This window comes from Triticum urartu, chromosome 5A, assembly GCF_056163025.1.
Source record: "Triticum urartu cultivar PI428250 chromosome 5A, HENAU_Tu73, whole genome shotgun sequence".
NCBI classification, from domain to species: Eukaryota; Viridiplantae; Streptophyta; class Magnoliopsida; order Poales; family Poaceae; genus Triticum; species Triticum urartu.
Window position 1 is genome coordinate 631,945,323 of NC_141877.1, and position 15,890 is coordinate 631,961,212.

Genomic DNA, 15,890 nt, shown 5'->3' on the forward strand with positions numbered 1-15,890 from the left:
ACTAAAGGTCTTCGTGGGGGCCCCAGCCTGACCACAGCCGCACTGGCCTTATTAGTACCGGTTCGTGGCATGAACCGGTACTAAAGGTTGCCCACGAACCGGTACTAAGGATGTCCGCCCGCCTAGCCGTTGGAACCGGCACTAATGGTCACATTAGTGCCGGCTCAAATTCAAATCGGCACTAATGTGCTTCACATCTGACCCTTTTTCTACTAGTGGGGTGACCCCATGTCCCCAATGTTATTTAACATTGTTGCTGACATGCTGGCTAGCTATTCTGATTGACCGTGCCAAGCAGGATGGACAGATTGCGGGAGTAGTGCCACACCTTGTGGATGGTGGCCTCTCTATTTTACAATATGCCGATGACACGATTCTTTTTATGGAACATGACCTAGACAAAGCTCAAAATCTGAAACTATTGCTTTCAGCATTTGAGCAAATGTCGAGCCTCAAAATTAACTTTCATAAAAGCGAATTGTTCTGCTTTGGAGAATCCGTTGAGGCGGCGGCCGACTATGCTGACCTGTTTGGTTGCGCACTTGGCCAATTCTCGATTAAATATCTGAGAATACCAGTTCATTATCGGCGTCTCACCATTGCAGAGTAGAAGCATGTGGAGGAGCATCTAGAGAAACAGTTGAACAGTTGGAAAGGAAAACTACTCTCAGTTGGTGGTCGGCTGGTTTTGATTAACTCCGTCCTCACAAATATGGTTCTCTATATGCTTTCTTTCTTCCAACTCCCAAAAGGGTCCTGCAAAGACTGGACTACTTTAGATCCAGATTCTTTTGGCAAGGAGACGGTGAAAATAAAAAATACAGGCTGGCCAAATGAAGCGTGGTTTGTAGGCCTAAAGACCAAGGTGGCCTTGGAATTCATGACCTGCAGGTCAAGAATGAGGCCCTTCTCAGTAAATGTTTATTTAAACTTCTTAACGAGGATGGTGTTTGGCAAACCATGTTGCGCAACAAGTATTTAGGCCAAAAGGCGGTATCCCAGGCATATTGGAAACCTGGCGACTCGCACTTTTGGGCTGGCCTAATGGCGGCAAAGAAACACCTCTTTCGCTTTGGGTCTTTCGCGATAAAGGACAGGTCGGAGATTCGTTTCTGGGAAGACATCTGGCTAGGCAATGCCAGTCTCAGAGAACAATATCCAACCTTATATAACATCGCTCGCGATAAGAATAATACTATTGCGCACGTGCTCGCTTCTTCCCCATCAAATATTTCGTTCAGGCGGGATTTGATTGGCCCCCGGCTTGTGTCATGGCATAATCTTTTATCCCGGCTGGATTCGATTAACCCGACAGAAGGTCAGGATGTGTTTCGCTGGAACCTTACTACATCAGGGTCTTTCACAGTAGACTCTATGTACCGTGCACTCACGCATTCTGAGGTACCAACGAGTAATAATAAGAAAATTTGGAAGTCTAAAATTCCACTAAAAGTGAAAATCTTCATGTGGTATCTCCGTAGGGGAGTTGTGTTCACTAGTAGAAAAGGGGGCTTTGGTCCAGGTCGGGTAACCCCATTAGTCCCGGTTCAGTCCAGAACCGGGACCAATGGGGGCATTGGTCCCGGTTCGTGAGCCCAGGGGCCGGCCGGGCCACGTGGTCCATTGGTCCCGGTTCATCTAGACCTTTTGGTCCCGGTTGGTGGGATGAACCGGGACCAATGGGCCTCGCTCCTGGCCCACAACCATTGGTCCCGGTTCGTGCCACAAACCGGGACTAAAGATTAGACCTTTAGTCCCGGTTTGAGGCACGAACCGGGACTAATGGGGATGAGACCTTTAGTCCCGGTTCGTGCCACGAACCGGTACTAAAGGTCCCATTTTCAAACTATACCCCCCCAGTGGATCGCCTTTTCAGTTTTAAAAAAATAAAATAAAATGATGGAAATATCAAAAAAATAAAAGAAAATAAGTTTCCCATGTGATATGTGGTCTAGTTGTTGGGAAAATTTGCAAATGTGAATTTTGACTTTATTTGCAAAATCTCTCTGAAATTTGTAAAAATGGGCATAACTTTTGCATACTAACTCGGATGAAAAAGTTTTTTATATGAAAAATCATCTACTCGAAAAGTTACATCCATCCTCAAAAACCTAATAGAAAAAAAGTTACGGGGCTTTTAAGATCTAGAGTGAAAAAAATCGAAAAAAATTCAAATAGTGGGCAAATTGTGGTCAAACAATGGTCAAACTAATTATTCTAGAATATTAGTGTTACTAAATAATTTTTTCAGTTATTTCAAGTTTGGTCAAATCTGGTCAAACTGTGGTCAAACAATGGTCAAAGTAATTATTCAAGAAATATTAGTGTTACTAAATAATTATTGTTTTTTAAAACAATAGTTTCAAAATAAAACTATGAAATGTGTCACTTCATGCTCAAGCAAAATTCCTGAAGGTTCATAGGATTGACATCTTAGTATTGTCAGGAAAACAACAAATGCAGACTTGGAACGAGGGAGAATAGAACCTGGAAGTTAAGCGTGCTCAGGCTGGGGGAATGGGAGGATGGGTGACCGTTCGGGAAGTTAGATGATTTGGAATGATGAGGGGTGATTAGAGGATAAATTGAGAAGTGATGAGGGGTGGTGATTACAGACTAGAGGTTAAAATAATTCAGAAATTTAAAAATAAAAAAAATTCAAAAAAAAATTTCAAAATTTTTTTTCAAAAAAAAATCATAAAATTTCCTTTAGTCCCGATCTAAAGGTGGAGCTCCACGTGGCCGCACCCTTTAGTCCCGGTTCTGGATTGAACCGGGACTAAAGGGAGAGGCATTAGTACCGACATTTTAGTCCCCAGAACCGGGACTAAAGGGAGAGGCATTAGTATGCCATTTTAGTCCCGGTTTCAGAACCTGGACTAAAGGTCCTTATGAACCGGGACTAAAGGCCATTTTTCTACTAGTGGTTAACCAAAGACAACCTCGCACGGTGAAACTGGCGAGGTAGTAAGAAGTGTTCTTTTTGTACTCATGACGAGACAATCAAACACCTCTTTTTCCAATGCAAATCTGCACGTTCTACGTGGTCAGTCATCCAAATAGCGTCAAATTTGTATCCGCCCACAAGTGTTGCCAATATTTTTGGTCATTGGTTGTACGGTATTACAAATAGGTTCAAAATGCTAATAAGGGTGGGAGCATATGCCTTAATTTGGTCGCTTTGGCTATGTAGAAATGATTTGGTTTTTAATGATAAAAATGCTTCTCCTCTACAGGTTATTTTTCGGTGTACGCACTCGCTACGTATGTGGTCTATGCTACAACGGCCGGAGTACCAACCGTTGTTTATGGTGGTGTGTACGCGATTGGAGCAGGTGGCTATGGAGGTTTTTTTTCCCAACATGAGTGGCAGCATAACCTACGGATCGATCCACCACCTCCGACAGAGGCATAGTGTCGGTCTAAAGGAATCTACTGTTGCCGATTTGTCGATTTTTATTTCATGAATTTTTGTCAGACTTCTAGATTTGGCTATGTGCATCTTAGTTATGCAGAGCCGGGTGTTACTCATAATGCTTTGTACCCGCTTGATGCTACATTTTGAGATAATAAAGTCGCCCTTTATCAAAAATAAATAAATAAGACTACCTCCTTTCCAGCAAAAGGAAATAAAAGAAAAACAAGACTACCGTCTGCTCCTGAGGTGCTTGTTTTTAAAATTATAAGCACTACCACGCGGTTGACCCTTTGCATTATAGTGCACTTAGGTTTTGACCTCCTTATATGTAATATGATTTGACATTGACATCATACTTCTTTTTTGCGGGGCATTGACATCATGCTCTCTTCAGTGCTTGAAAGCTGTCGTCGTTAGGGCCATCACACGGTTTCCATGTGATTTGAACGCTGGAAAAAGTTAACAAAAAATATAATAAGTGTGCACATTTTTTAAAACAAATAGAATAAGTTAGAGGTGTGGTATTAAAATTTAAAATTTTTAAGGTTGGACTCCGTTCAAATCTAAAACGACAAGTTTTAGGAAAATTGAATCAAGCGCGTTAATTTTACGGGCTCTAGTAGTCCAGCTTGTTCGAGTACATTTCACTCAACTTCAGATCCATTTTTCGAGCCCATGATATAATCAAATAGGATCGATCATCCACTGGCTTAGCTAAGAAAGAGTATATCGATATGAAGATTTTTAGATAGTAGGATGTTGCTCAGCATTAAACTGAGGCCCTTGATCGGTACGAAGACTGAAACCATCAGTAGCCGTGAATATCTCCTCCCCAAATTCAAAACTGAAAGATCTAAGAGGAATCTATGAAGAATGTAAATACTCCCCACGATCATTGCACTAAATCAGCGACAATTAATATGGATCGGAGCGAGTACTATATTCTGCAAGCGAATGATATATCTTAGAGCAACTCTAGCAGACGCCGCAAAAATTCGACCCGCAAAACACGATTGCGGTTTCACGAAAATCGCGTTTGCGGATTAAAAACATGCGCGGCCGAGCAAAACCCGTATCTAAACCTGCATAATTTGAAAAAACACTTTCGCAGGGGAAATTGCACAAACATAGTTCATCACATACTCCTACTACATAGTTCAGCACATTATCAACAAACTACAAGCATAGTTATACTACATACTACGTTAAACTAGTACTAGGGGGTCGGATCTGACGGCGGCGAGGTCGCGGCAACTGGACGGCGCCATGGAGGAGCCGAACGCTCAATCCTCCTCGCCGGAGTTGCACAGATCGACATACTTCTCCGTCTGCTCCGCGCGGATGCGGCGCCACTCGTCAGCCTTCTCGTTGGCGGCGACCGCCTGCCGCCACTCGAGGGCTTCGAGCTCCTCGGCGTGGCACCGGCGCTCCTCCTTCTCGCGCATGCTCCGCTCGGCGACGGCGGCGGCGACCGCATCGAAGTCCGTGACGTAGTCCTCGGGCCCGACGACTCCGCGGCGGCCGAGCGGAGCGGGCTCCTCGAGCTCCTCCTTCACCGGGACGAAGGCGAACAGCATGGGCAGCTCCGGTTCCTCCTCCTCTCCCGACCACTCCCTCTTCGCGGGGAGGAAGCCCGCGGCGGAGGACGAGGAGGATCCGACGTAGGAAGACCTCGCGGAGGAGAAGGACGCGCGCCGGCAGTCGTACTCCTCCGTCTCACGGCGGTTGAAGCTCGCCGATGGCGACATCCTGTGGTTGGTCCACTTTCGGGCGCCGCGCTTCCTCGCGCCGTCGGACCGGACGCGCCGCTCGCGCTCCGGGTCCCTCTCACGGCCGGATCTGCTGCCGAAGCCGCGTCCGGAGCTCCACATTCGCCCCCACATGGCGGCTGGAGGCGGGGCGGGTGGTCGCCGGTAGCGAGAAATTGGGAAAGGGGAAAGGGGAATCGGGCGGCTCGCGACGACGGGGGAATAGGGTTTGGACCCGCAAAAGGGTCGCGGAACCGTACTTATAGTGCTCGGGGCGTGCGGTTTGCGGGCTACGGCATAATTTTTTACGGGCCAGGCGAGTATGCGGGCTCTGTTCTGGCCGGAAAATTGGTCCGAGCCCGCATACTCGCCAGAATTTTTACGGGCCAGGTGTTTTACGGGGTCTACTAGAGTTGCTCTTAGTCTAGTTGTCGCATGTTTGCCTCAGCCTCATGTTATTTATGTTTCAGTTAGATGCCCGGCCCGAGCGGAATTTTAAATAAGATGAGGCCGAACTTCTTTTGGTTTTGAAGGAAATGAACATGTGGAACAAACTATTCCCACCCACCCAGAGTTAACATGGCAGACCCGAAGTGGAACCTCTAGCTAGGATGGCTAGCTCGCCAACTATGGTGCAACAAATGGTTGTTGAACTGTGCTGTGTTGAAAGTATGTACGTACTATATACTCGGCACATCGATCTTCTCTAACTTGAAGAAGGAAAGTCACTGGCTGATACAACTCACACATTGCAGAAACAACGGAGTGCAGCGATTCGGTGCCAGGCTCATCTGCACCCGGTAAAAAAAAAATTCAAAAAAAAAATTATTTTTTTAAAATTATTTTTTCTCATGGTAGAAAAATTATTGCGTGTGGTTCGCTCCAAATATTAGCTCATTTGAATATCTGAGTAGCTCTCAGCAAAAAGACAAATCGGGTTAAAAAAGTATATGAACAGTAAACTGTTTTACAGAATCTGAATTTGTTTTTTTTGCCGAGAGTTGCTTAGTCGTCCAAATGATTTGAAAATTGGGACGGACCTCATGCATCAAATTGTCTATCATGAGAATTTTTCTTAGAATTTTTTGAATTTTTGTAGTATTTATTTTGATTTTTTATTAAATACAGGTGCAGACGACCCGGGCTCAGAAAAGGATTTCTGACAACAATGGTCATACTATATCTATCCGGCCTAATTATTAATGTAGCAAGAGATCTGGATGGTTCCTTTTAGATCCTACGGGCCAGAGTGGTCAAACTCAGGCTACTGTAGCGCGCTGACTTAAAAGTGACCAAGTCCAGTCCGGCCATATATCTGATCTGATCTGCATCACACGAATGCATGCAGCTCTCTATCACATCTCGTTGCATCATCTCCATCTCCGGCTCAGGCCAAGTGGAGCGTGGCATTTGCAAGAGGACGCACCGTCTCCGTCCGTCGCTCCGGTGGCTGATGGCGCTCAGAGACCATTATAGATTTATAGTGCCGGATAAATGCGTGCATGAAACACGTGCTCCGCCGCGCCGCGCAAAGTCAGAGCCAGCCAGCCAATTTCAAAAGGAGATTTTCTTTTTGTTAGAAGAGATTGAAATGTGTTGTACGATGGCTGGCGTACTGCGCGTGTTAATTAGTGAGCGCAGTGAATGCATGTACACATACGTTACTGCTCCTACGCAGGTCAGCAACGACTTCGGTGGCAAGCATGAGTGCATGACGTCGTCGTCGTCCGATCCAAATTTGGTTGAAGCCCAACGACGGATCCAGGGTCAGCTCTTTAGGTGTATCAGGCATGCATATACTACCTCGGCTGCTAAGTCGTAAATACATGGTCTTCTAGACCACGTGACACATGTGGTAAGAAATCTAAACTATTAAAAAAAACACATGGCCCACTAGCCAGAAACAACACAGTAAAAGGAATTTCTAAGGACATGTAAAATGATGTTATCTTATGAGTATTTTGTGGGATAATTGTTGCGGTGGATGAGAGAAAAATCATAAGATAATGCCCTCATTTAATTAAGCGATGGTCTCTTAGCACAACTAGATCATATCCCCCGCGTTTCTGCTGGAATCTTAGTAAAATAAATGCATAAATATATGCTAAAAACTAAAAGTATTGGAAAACAAATTTAAGATTGCCCTAAAAACTAAAAGTATTGGAAACCAAATTTAAGATTGCCCCCCGTTTACATTTTTTCTAAAAAGAAGCAGGTGATGAAATGTTGTATAAAAAGAGAAAAAAAAGCTGGATCAAAGTCAACGGGGTGCCTACATAAGAAGTATGTAAGATGACCAACATATATTTGCTCCAATCCGACATGCCTATGCCCACACAAAAATTAGTGAAACAAATTGACATGCATGATTGTTAAGGTCCGCATGATTGCATGGATAGATTAGTGTACAAATTCTAACTTATGACCACATGCATGACTTGATGATGTGGCATAGTTGTATGAAGTGGGAAAATAGGTAGTGGGTTGCAACTATTTAAGAATAGAGGATATCTCCCACCACATATTTAGGCATAGCTAGTTATTGAAGATAAAATGAAGAAACAACCCATTGTACGCACAATTTTATCGTCATATCTAAATTACGTGAAAACTTCAGATATAATTATTTATCAACCACTGTATATACCCTAAACTTAATTATTAACATATATAAAATAATTTATATTTCTTAAGGTGTAAGAAATGCTTAGGTTTGTCAAGAATTTTGCCATGTGATGTCAGGGACCAAATACTGGGAATGCTCTCACAAAATTAAAGGGCAGTATACTGTATTTACACCATAATCTTATCCTTTTTCATACATAAATTGCTCAAAGTAACACCCACATGATTATAAATTGTCTCTAAAATTGTGCTCTACTCATTCAATATTTTGTTTTTATTTCATATACACAATAACTCACTCCCGGTTTGCTTTGACTACCGTACCTAACTACTATTCCTAATACTCCACCTTGTACAGGTGCTAAGCGTGCCATGTAGGCAAAAAATCTGATGTGGCAAGATAATTAAGAGGAGAGAGATGAGTTTGGTGACCCCAGAAAGAACCAATGCTAAACGCGTAAACCTATGCAGAACATTTAAATGAAGCAAGCTCACCAATACATGAAAGAGTTTAGTAGCTAACTCATTAAATGAAGGTAGCTTAGGCTGGTCATAGTGGGGATCAGTAACTTATACTAGTGCCATGCATATGACACTAGTCTAAGTTACTACCTTCATAGTGCAAAGTAACTAAGTAATAGTGTCATAGATGGTTTCATTTATTAGCTCATAGACTCATTTTGCCTTGGAAATCACTACTCCTTCCTTTCCGTTTTATAGGGCTTATCTCAAAATTTTAGTTTTTCCATTTTATAAGGCTCAGTTTGGTTGTTCCCCATCACATGTTCAAACTTCAAGGTGCATTAAATCATTGCATGCAAGTATTAAGAGAAAACTGATCAATGCATGCATGCATTGCAATTAATGCATTCGTAAACATGATTTTTTGAGGAAAACAAGAGCATTAATTGGGTGCTTTTGCAAACTACAAAAAATATTCCACCACTCATCATCTACCTTGGTTGGTGAGATTTTTGAATTGAGCCTTATAAACCGGAAAGGGGGAGTATGTTACAGTAACATATTATGTTACCACAAACATCTCTTTCCTTATTAAATACTTGCCACATAAGCAAAAATGTCTTGGGATGTGTTAAGTTACTACCTAAGTTACCCCCACTATGGCTAGCCTTAGCAACAACAAGTTAAGCACCTATGCATTGGGGACTAGAGTTGCTAAACTATTTAATGCGCTTAGCACCTCATCTAAGCACCTGCCCATTGGAAGAGGTCTACGAATTGTTTTTGATGCGACACCTTAAATCTTATTTAATGAGGAAAGCCAGTTAATGTCTTAATCTAGACATGATTCTTAGCACTAAACAAAACAAGTGATGATTTTTCTCTCATAAACACACACAAAATGAGAGTTTGTGTATCGCCTAGGCACCTTCCAAATGCATATGGAGCACACTCTATGTGCATTATGACGACTGCCCATATGACAACTCTGTTAGAGTCGCCTTAAGGCCGTGTTTGGCAGCTAAGTATATTTAAATAAATTTTAGAATATCATTTTGTTAGAAACTATAGTCTTAAAAATATTATTGTGTTTGGCATCAACAAATACCATAGCTTATAAACCGTAGTATCTCCAACGAGTAGTATCTTCGCAGTATTTTAAAGGGACATTTACATCCCCCCCTAACTTTGTCCCGACCTCATCTTTACCCTTAAATAAAAATAGTGCTCAACTATACCCCTCTTCTGTTATATGGCGTTATGAAAATACCCTTTCACACTGTTTTTATTTAGGGGTGAGGATGAGCTCGGGACAAAGTTAGAGGGGGGGGGGGGGATGGAATTGGCCCTATTTAAAAAGGGGCCTTGAGCTCTTTCTTCCTTTTCTAGAAAAACAATGGTTTTTAGAAACTGAAATATTCATTGCTCAGACACTGGAATATTGGGGTTTTACATTACCATGGTTTTAAAAATACCATGCTCTCAAACTAAGCCTAAACATATATCCTATAAAAACAGTTGTACGCGGATGCGTAGGAAAACCATTAAAGAAGTTATATCTACACTAAGATACAGGCTAATGAAGATAATATACAAGCTATAGTATCAAAGAAGTTGTATCTACACTAGATATATTGCATTTAGACCTCTAGGCTGTGGCGGAGCTTAGCGCAAGTCTGAGGGCCGTGCCCAAGGCAAAATAATGAAGAAAAATTATTATGCATAACTTAGATTAGGAAAAAAATCAATTCTTTGCCCTCCTGGTTGTTCATATTTTCGCTTTGGCCCCCCGAGATTCTTATCAAGCTCCGCCACTGCCTCTAGGTGTGATGTGAGTGTGAGTTGTGACACACTTCTGAAAAAAAAAAACGCCAACAAATCCCTCACATCGATTCGTTCCCTCAAGAACTTTGATAAAAATCAAAAAAACGAGGCCTCCTTTCGTGGATTCGATTCGCGCGCGTGCACACACAAACACACACATGGAGTATCTCAACAGCGACGTGGCCTTTCTTCCCCCAACTTCCCCTGCCCCGCCCCCCCCCCCCGCCCCGTCCATGCCCCACCCGCGCGGCTATATAACTGGGCCTCTTTTCCTCCCAGCCTCACACCAAAAACCACAGATCAATCTACTAGTACGTCCAAAAGCGCAGTGGAGTGAGTCCTTTTGGTTAGTTTGGACTTTGGAGAGAGGTTGATTCGGTGATGAGGAAGCAGCAGGGTTTAAGCGGCGGCGGCCATGGCGTCGGCGACGGAGATGGGGAGTGGGACAAATGGGTGGACGACTCCTCCGTCGACCACCGCGGCCGCCCGCCCCTCCGCGCCGCCACCGGCTCATGGAAGGCCGCCATGTTCATCATCCGTAAGCTCCCTCCTGATCTCTCTGTCTCTGTCTCTGTCTCTGTTCGTCTGGTTGATGGCAGTGTGTGAACGTTATTGACTTCTTGTTGTGTGGTTTTGGCAGTGATCGAGTTCAGCGAGCGGCTGAGCTACTTCGGCATCGCCACCAGCCTCATGATCTACCTCACCAAGGTGCTGCACCAGGACATGAAGGTCGCCGCCGTGAACTCCCAGTACTGGATGAGCGTCACCACCCTTATGCCCCTCCTCGGCGGCTTCGTCGCCGACGCCTACCTCGGCCGCTTCCGCACCGTCCTCCTCTCCACCGCCGTCTACCTCCTCGGCCTCGTCCTGCTCGCGGTGGCTCAGCTGGTGCCGGGCCTCAGACCGGACGGCGCCTCCGTGCCGCGGGTTCACGAGACGCTCTTCTTCGTCGGGATCTACCTCGTGTCCGTCGGCACCGGCGGACACAAGCCGGCGCTCGAGAGCTTCGGCGCTGACCAGTTCGACGACGGCCACGCCGGCGAGCGGCTGCAGAAGATGTCCTACTTCAACTGGTGGAACTGCGCGCTCTGCTCCGGGGTCCTGCTCGGGGTCACCGTCGTCGTCTATATCCAGGAGCGGATCGGATGGGGCGCCGCCACCGTGCTCCTCGCCGCCGTCATGGGTTGCTCCCTCGTCGTCTACCTCGCGGGGTGGCGGACGTACCGGTACAGGGTGCCGCAGGGCAGCCCCCTCACGCCGTTGCTGCGGGTTGTCGTGGCCGCGGTCATGAAGCGGCGCCTTCAGCTGCCAGCCGACGCCGGCCAGCTGTACGAGGAGGACGACGGCAAGAAGAGGCTGCTCTGCCACACCGACCAGCTCCGGTGTCTCGACAAGGCGGCAATCTTTGAGCATGGTGGCGAGGTCTGGCGCGGGGCGTGGCGTCTGGCGACGGTGACGCAGGTGGAGGAGACGAAGCTGGTGGCGTCGATGGTGCCCATCTGGGTGGCCACGCTCCCGTTCGGGATGGCGGCGGCGCAGGTGTCCACCTTCTTCATCAAGCAGGGCATGGCCATGGACCGCCACCTCGGCCCACACTTCGTGCTCCCGCCGGCGTCCGTCTTCGCGCTTGCCGCCGTGGCCATGATCGCCACCGTGGCGCTCTTCGACAAGGTGCTCGAGCCGTGCCTTCGCCGCGCCACGGGCGCCGAGCGCGGGATCAGCGTCCTCAGGCGCATCGGCATCGGCATGGCGTTCGCCGTGGTGGCCATGGCCGTGGCGGCCGTCGTCGAGCGGCGCCGCCTGGACTCCAAGGTCACCATGTCGGTGTTCTGGCTGGTGCCGCAGTTCGCGCTGATGGGCGTGGGCGACGGGTTCGCGCTGGTGGGCCTGCAGGAGTACTTCTACGACCAGATGCCGGAGACGATGCGCAGCCTGGGTATCGGGCTGTACCTGAGCGTGATCGGCGCCGGGAGCTTCCTGAGCAGCCAGCTGATCGCGGCGGCGAGCCGCGTGAGCTCGCACGGCGGGCGGCGGGACGGGTGGTTCGGCAAGGACCTGAGCCGGAGCAGGCTGGACCTCTTCTACTGGCTGCTGGCCGGCATCTCCGCCGCCAACCTGGGCTTCTACGTGCTCGTCGCCATCCGGTACTCGTACAAGCAGCAGACCGCGAAGGCCGGCAGGGTCGGCGTCGAGAAGGACGTTGCCGGCGTCAATAGTCCGTACAATCACAAGTGCGTAGCACAGGGGAGCGCTTTTGGTGTATGACATAACAAAGAAGCATCAACACATCGTCAACATTTTAACCACCAGAGGAAGATGGCCAGGCATCAGCAGAGAAGGAATGAACGTGGTTCCTGGGCACATATGTACCTTATATAGAAAATAAAATTAAAAATAGCAATTCAACAAAAAGTCAAAAATTTCTGAAAATATTTTTGAAATGAACTTGGCCTTTCATTGTTCTAGTGAGAAAAGTTCCACAAAAAGAAAATTCTTCTCTGACTTCTTTTCAAAAAAGACAAATTTTCGGTCAAAATAGCGTGAATAGTGATCTATAATAGCAAATAAATTGTCTTTTTCGCTGTGAAGTCAACGTTGGTTTTTTCTGGGAAAAATTATATACTAGTGCGCAAGTTAAGTTTAATCTAAAAATAATTTTGAACTATTTTGACTTTTTCTTTAATTATTTTTTAAAAACTACCCCATATAGGGTGTATATACATGCGGGAGCCAAAGGGTATTTCCCGGCGTTTCATACCATTCTTTCCTACATCCATCCAGATCATAAGCAAGAAGGCGCTCCCTGCCCATGACCTCCCTGACTCATCTAACTGCCCCCCCTCCCCATAAATTTAGAGCCCTGCAAATTTAGAGGAGTAAACGGGCGGAGTATCCTTTACAGGAGTATTTGTGCTCTTCTAAAATAGTATGGTTTCTAACCAAACCCCTAAACTTAACTCCTTAAAAACTGAACACAAATTCGATGCAAATTTGATCAAACTAGTGTATCAAACTTGATTCAAACTCTATTGAACATTAAACAAAATATAAAGATTACATAAAAACGAAACAAACTACTCATCGCCGCTATCTGTGATCTCGGCCATCATCCTGTCCCATTCCTCGTTGGGCATGGGGCCGGTGCCCTACACTATTACAGAAACATGACCCTCATCTTCTTGAATTCGAGGGGAAGGTGGCGGCTTTATATTGTGTATGTATACACACATGTTTTTATGAGGATGCAATATTTAAGGAACTGCAACTTAACACATTAACAACTTATGAATGGTGCATACTGAAGGGGAGTACTGTAGGCTCCATCGTCTTCGTCGTAGGCCTCCCTTCTTTTGTGGAACCCTGTTGTGATCTTCATTTGATGCAGTGCAACTAAACATATGTTGTGGCTCACATACATCACCATGCTCCCATCCATAGACTAAATATGAGCAAGTTGGCTGAGATCCTGTGGCAATATCCTTTTGTGCAATGCAACTAAAATGGGTATCTGGTTCAAAAAAAAATCTTGTTATCTAGCTTAAACAGGGTTAAGATCCGAACAAAAGACAAGTATGTAGAAAGTCTCGACCAATGGAGTGAGTCCATGATCATCTAGGGATCATCTAGGTACAATGCTATAGAAATGTATCCCCGTTCATAAATGTAAAGTTGAATGAACGATTCAAACATACCAAAAATTGTAACTCAAATAAATGTAGACAACGAAAGAAAACAGAGTGATATATCATGATCTCAGAAAACATAATGGACCTTATGAACACACACAAAATGTACGACTGCCTTCGATGCATAAGTTAAGGAGTATAAATTATTCGTCAAACTTTTGCATCAAAAGGTTGTCGTGCATTTAATATGAGAAGTAGATCTGAAGTTTCATCATTGATCTATAGACAAGTGTAATTCTTTTCAAGTTATATGTTGCCTAAGGTATTAGACACATGAACCAAATGCTACTTATTTTGTTCACCTTCATTCAACAAATAATAGCCTAGTCCAAATATGTCATTCACTTGAACGGTATTGCACTCTATCTCCCCTCCAATCTTGTAATCACAATGGATGCGTAATGAGGCAGTTGGTTGCGTCTACAAAGTTAGAAAGCGACGGCCACTTTTGAGCAATATGAGCAGCATCGTTGAACGAGTCCAATGATGCTGCTCATATTGACTCATGTAGATTTACCTATATATTTCCCGCAAAAAAAGATTTACCTATATATATACTTAGTTAAAAATTCCTACATACGCAATGCTAAAAGTTCTCACTATATTTTACACAGCAATAGTATGGAAGCTTTTTTATTACTTGATAGTACAAATGGACAATTGATGACGCACATTAAATAACCAAATTTGGCAATTTCCGTATAAGGTTCGCCATGCAAAAATCTATGGAAGGTAATCCATTGACACGCATCAGAGCCATGCAAAAAAGTATGAAAAGTTTTTTTGACAAAGATATGAATTAAAATATAAGCTCATTTGTTAAAGGATCAAATCCAATAACTCATATATCCATCATCACAACACAATCATGCATGATGCAACCGAAGGACATCATCCTAATATATTAATAACTAAATTTTCAAACATAACATGCATTATATATAATCACATGCATCACCAAATTGTAACACGAACATTACGAGCATAATAACATTGCAAACAACAAAAATAAACAATATGGTTGTACTACAATTGTAAGAGAATCATCCATGACATGTGTCGTGGTCTTGTCATGACAGATGCCCTTGTGAAAGGACTTAGGTGTGGAGCCATCGCAACGTAGGTTAGCTTGAAGGGGTTGAATGGGACAAAGGACACAGGGTTTACCCAGGTTCGGCCCCTCACAAGGAGGTAAAAGACTACTCCCGCTTTTGTTGACTATTGCTTGAATATCGATTACAAGGGAGCATAATCGCTTGACCTAGCTATCGATCAATTGTTTCTTGAGTTAACCCGCTGCAGGGTCTTGCCTTTATATACATAGGTCGAGCCCGAGGGCTTTACAAGAGTCCAAGTCGGATCACACAACGTGACCAACTCGGTTTCTAAGTCGCCTTGCCTTACTAGGCAAGTCACCATCTGGCGGCTCACACCTCCGGGTCTTGGGCCTTCAACAGGCTTGCCTCTTAAGATGCCTCTAGTCTCCACGTCTCCTTAGGCCCATCTAAGCCTTTCATTCTTGAGTCACCAACAGTGTGACCCAGCCCCTCCTGAGCGGGTCACACCGTGGGGCTGTATTCCCAACATTAGGCACCATATTGATTTGAACTTGTTCATGTCAATCTTCACTGCTTGTTGTTGGCGAGTCTTCCTTCCAATGCTTAACTTTGAACAAATCGCTATAACCAGCCGCAATGTCATGTGAGATAAATGCAGAAAAATCCGATAACATCACAACGAATCCTTTTACATTAATTGGTCGTCCGAGAATCAAGGCGCCTCCAGTGTTAAGATAATCATGACGTCTCATCGATTTCCGCGCCTGCCATTCCACTGTTTTACTCTTTCACTTATAAATAGGCAGGGGGCCCTTTTTTCACTTTTATGCCCTTTGCTTCCACTTATTCTTCCTCCCCGCGACCTCTGCCGCACAAGAGCTCCGCCGCCCCGACCGTTCTTCACGAGCGACTCCGACAAAGGCCGCTGCATCAACCTGAATGGACCAGATAACTGCAGCGCAACCGCGCTCTTAATTAACCTCATCAGGTATTCCTCCTTTTCCGCTTCAGATCCGCATTAGGTCATAGAAGTTCATGTAGTTCATCAGCTTGCTCATCGTGGTTCTCT

At 45.1% G+C, this 15,890-nt stretch overlaps 2 protein-coding genes across 2 annotated transcripts; one reads left to right on the top strand and one right to left on the bottom strand.

Annotated features, from left to right (window-relative positions):
• Positions 1–4,701: 4,701 nt before the first annotated feature.
• LOC147973562 (uncharacterized) lies at positions 4,702–5,301 on the bottom strand. The gene has a single exon (XM_087525038.1). It carries the CDS (start codon positions 5,299–5,301, stop codon positions 4,702–4,704), a length of 600 nt encoding a protein of 199 aa, XP_087381164.1.
• Positions 5,302–10,350: 5,049 nt separating this feature from the next.
• Positions 10,351–12,542, top strand: LOC125506299 (protein NRT1/ PTR FAMILY 5.6). The gene is made up of 2 exons (XM_048671149.2): positions 10,351–10,615; positions 10,718–12,542. Exons 1-2 carry the CDS (start codon positions 10,459–10,461, stop codon positions 12,340–12,342), a joined length of 1,782 nt encoding a protein of 593 aa, XP_048527106.2. The 5' UTR covers positions 10,351–10,458; the 3' UTR covers positions 12,343–12,542.
• The last annotated feature ends 3,348 nt before the right edge of the window (positions 12,543–15,890 follow it).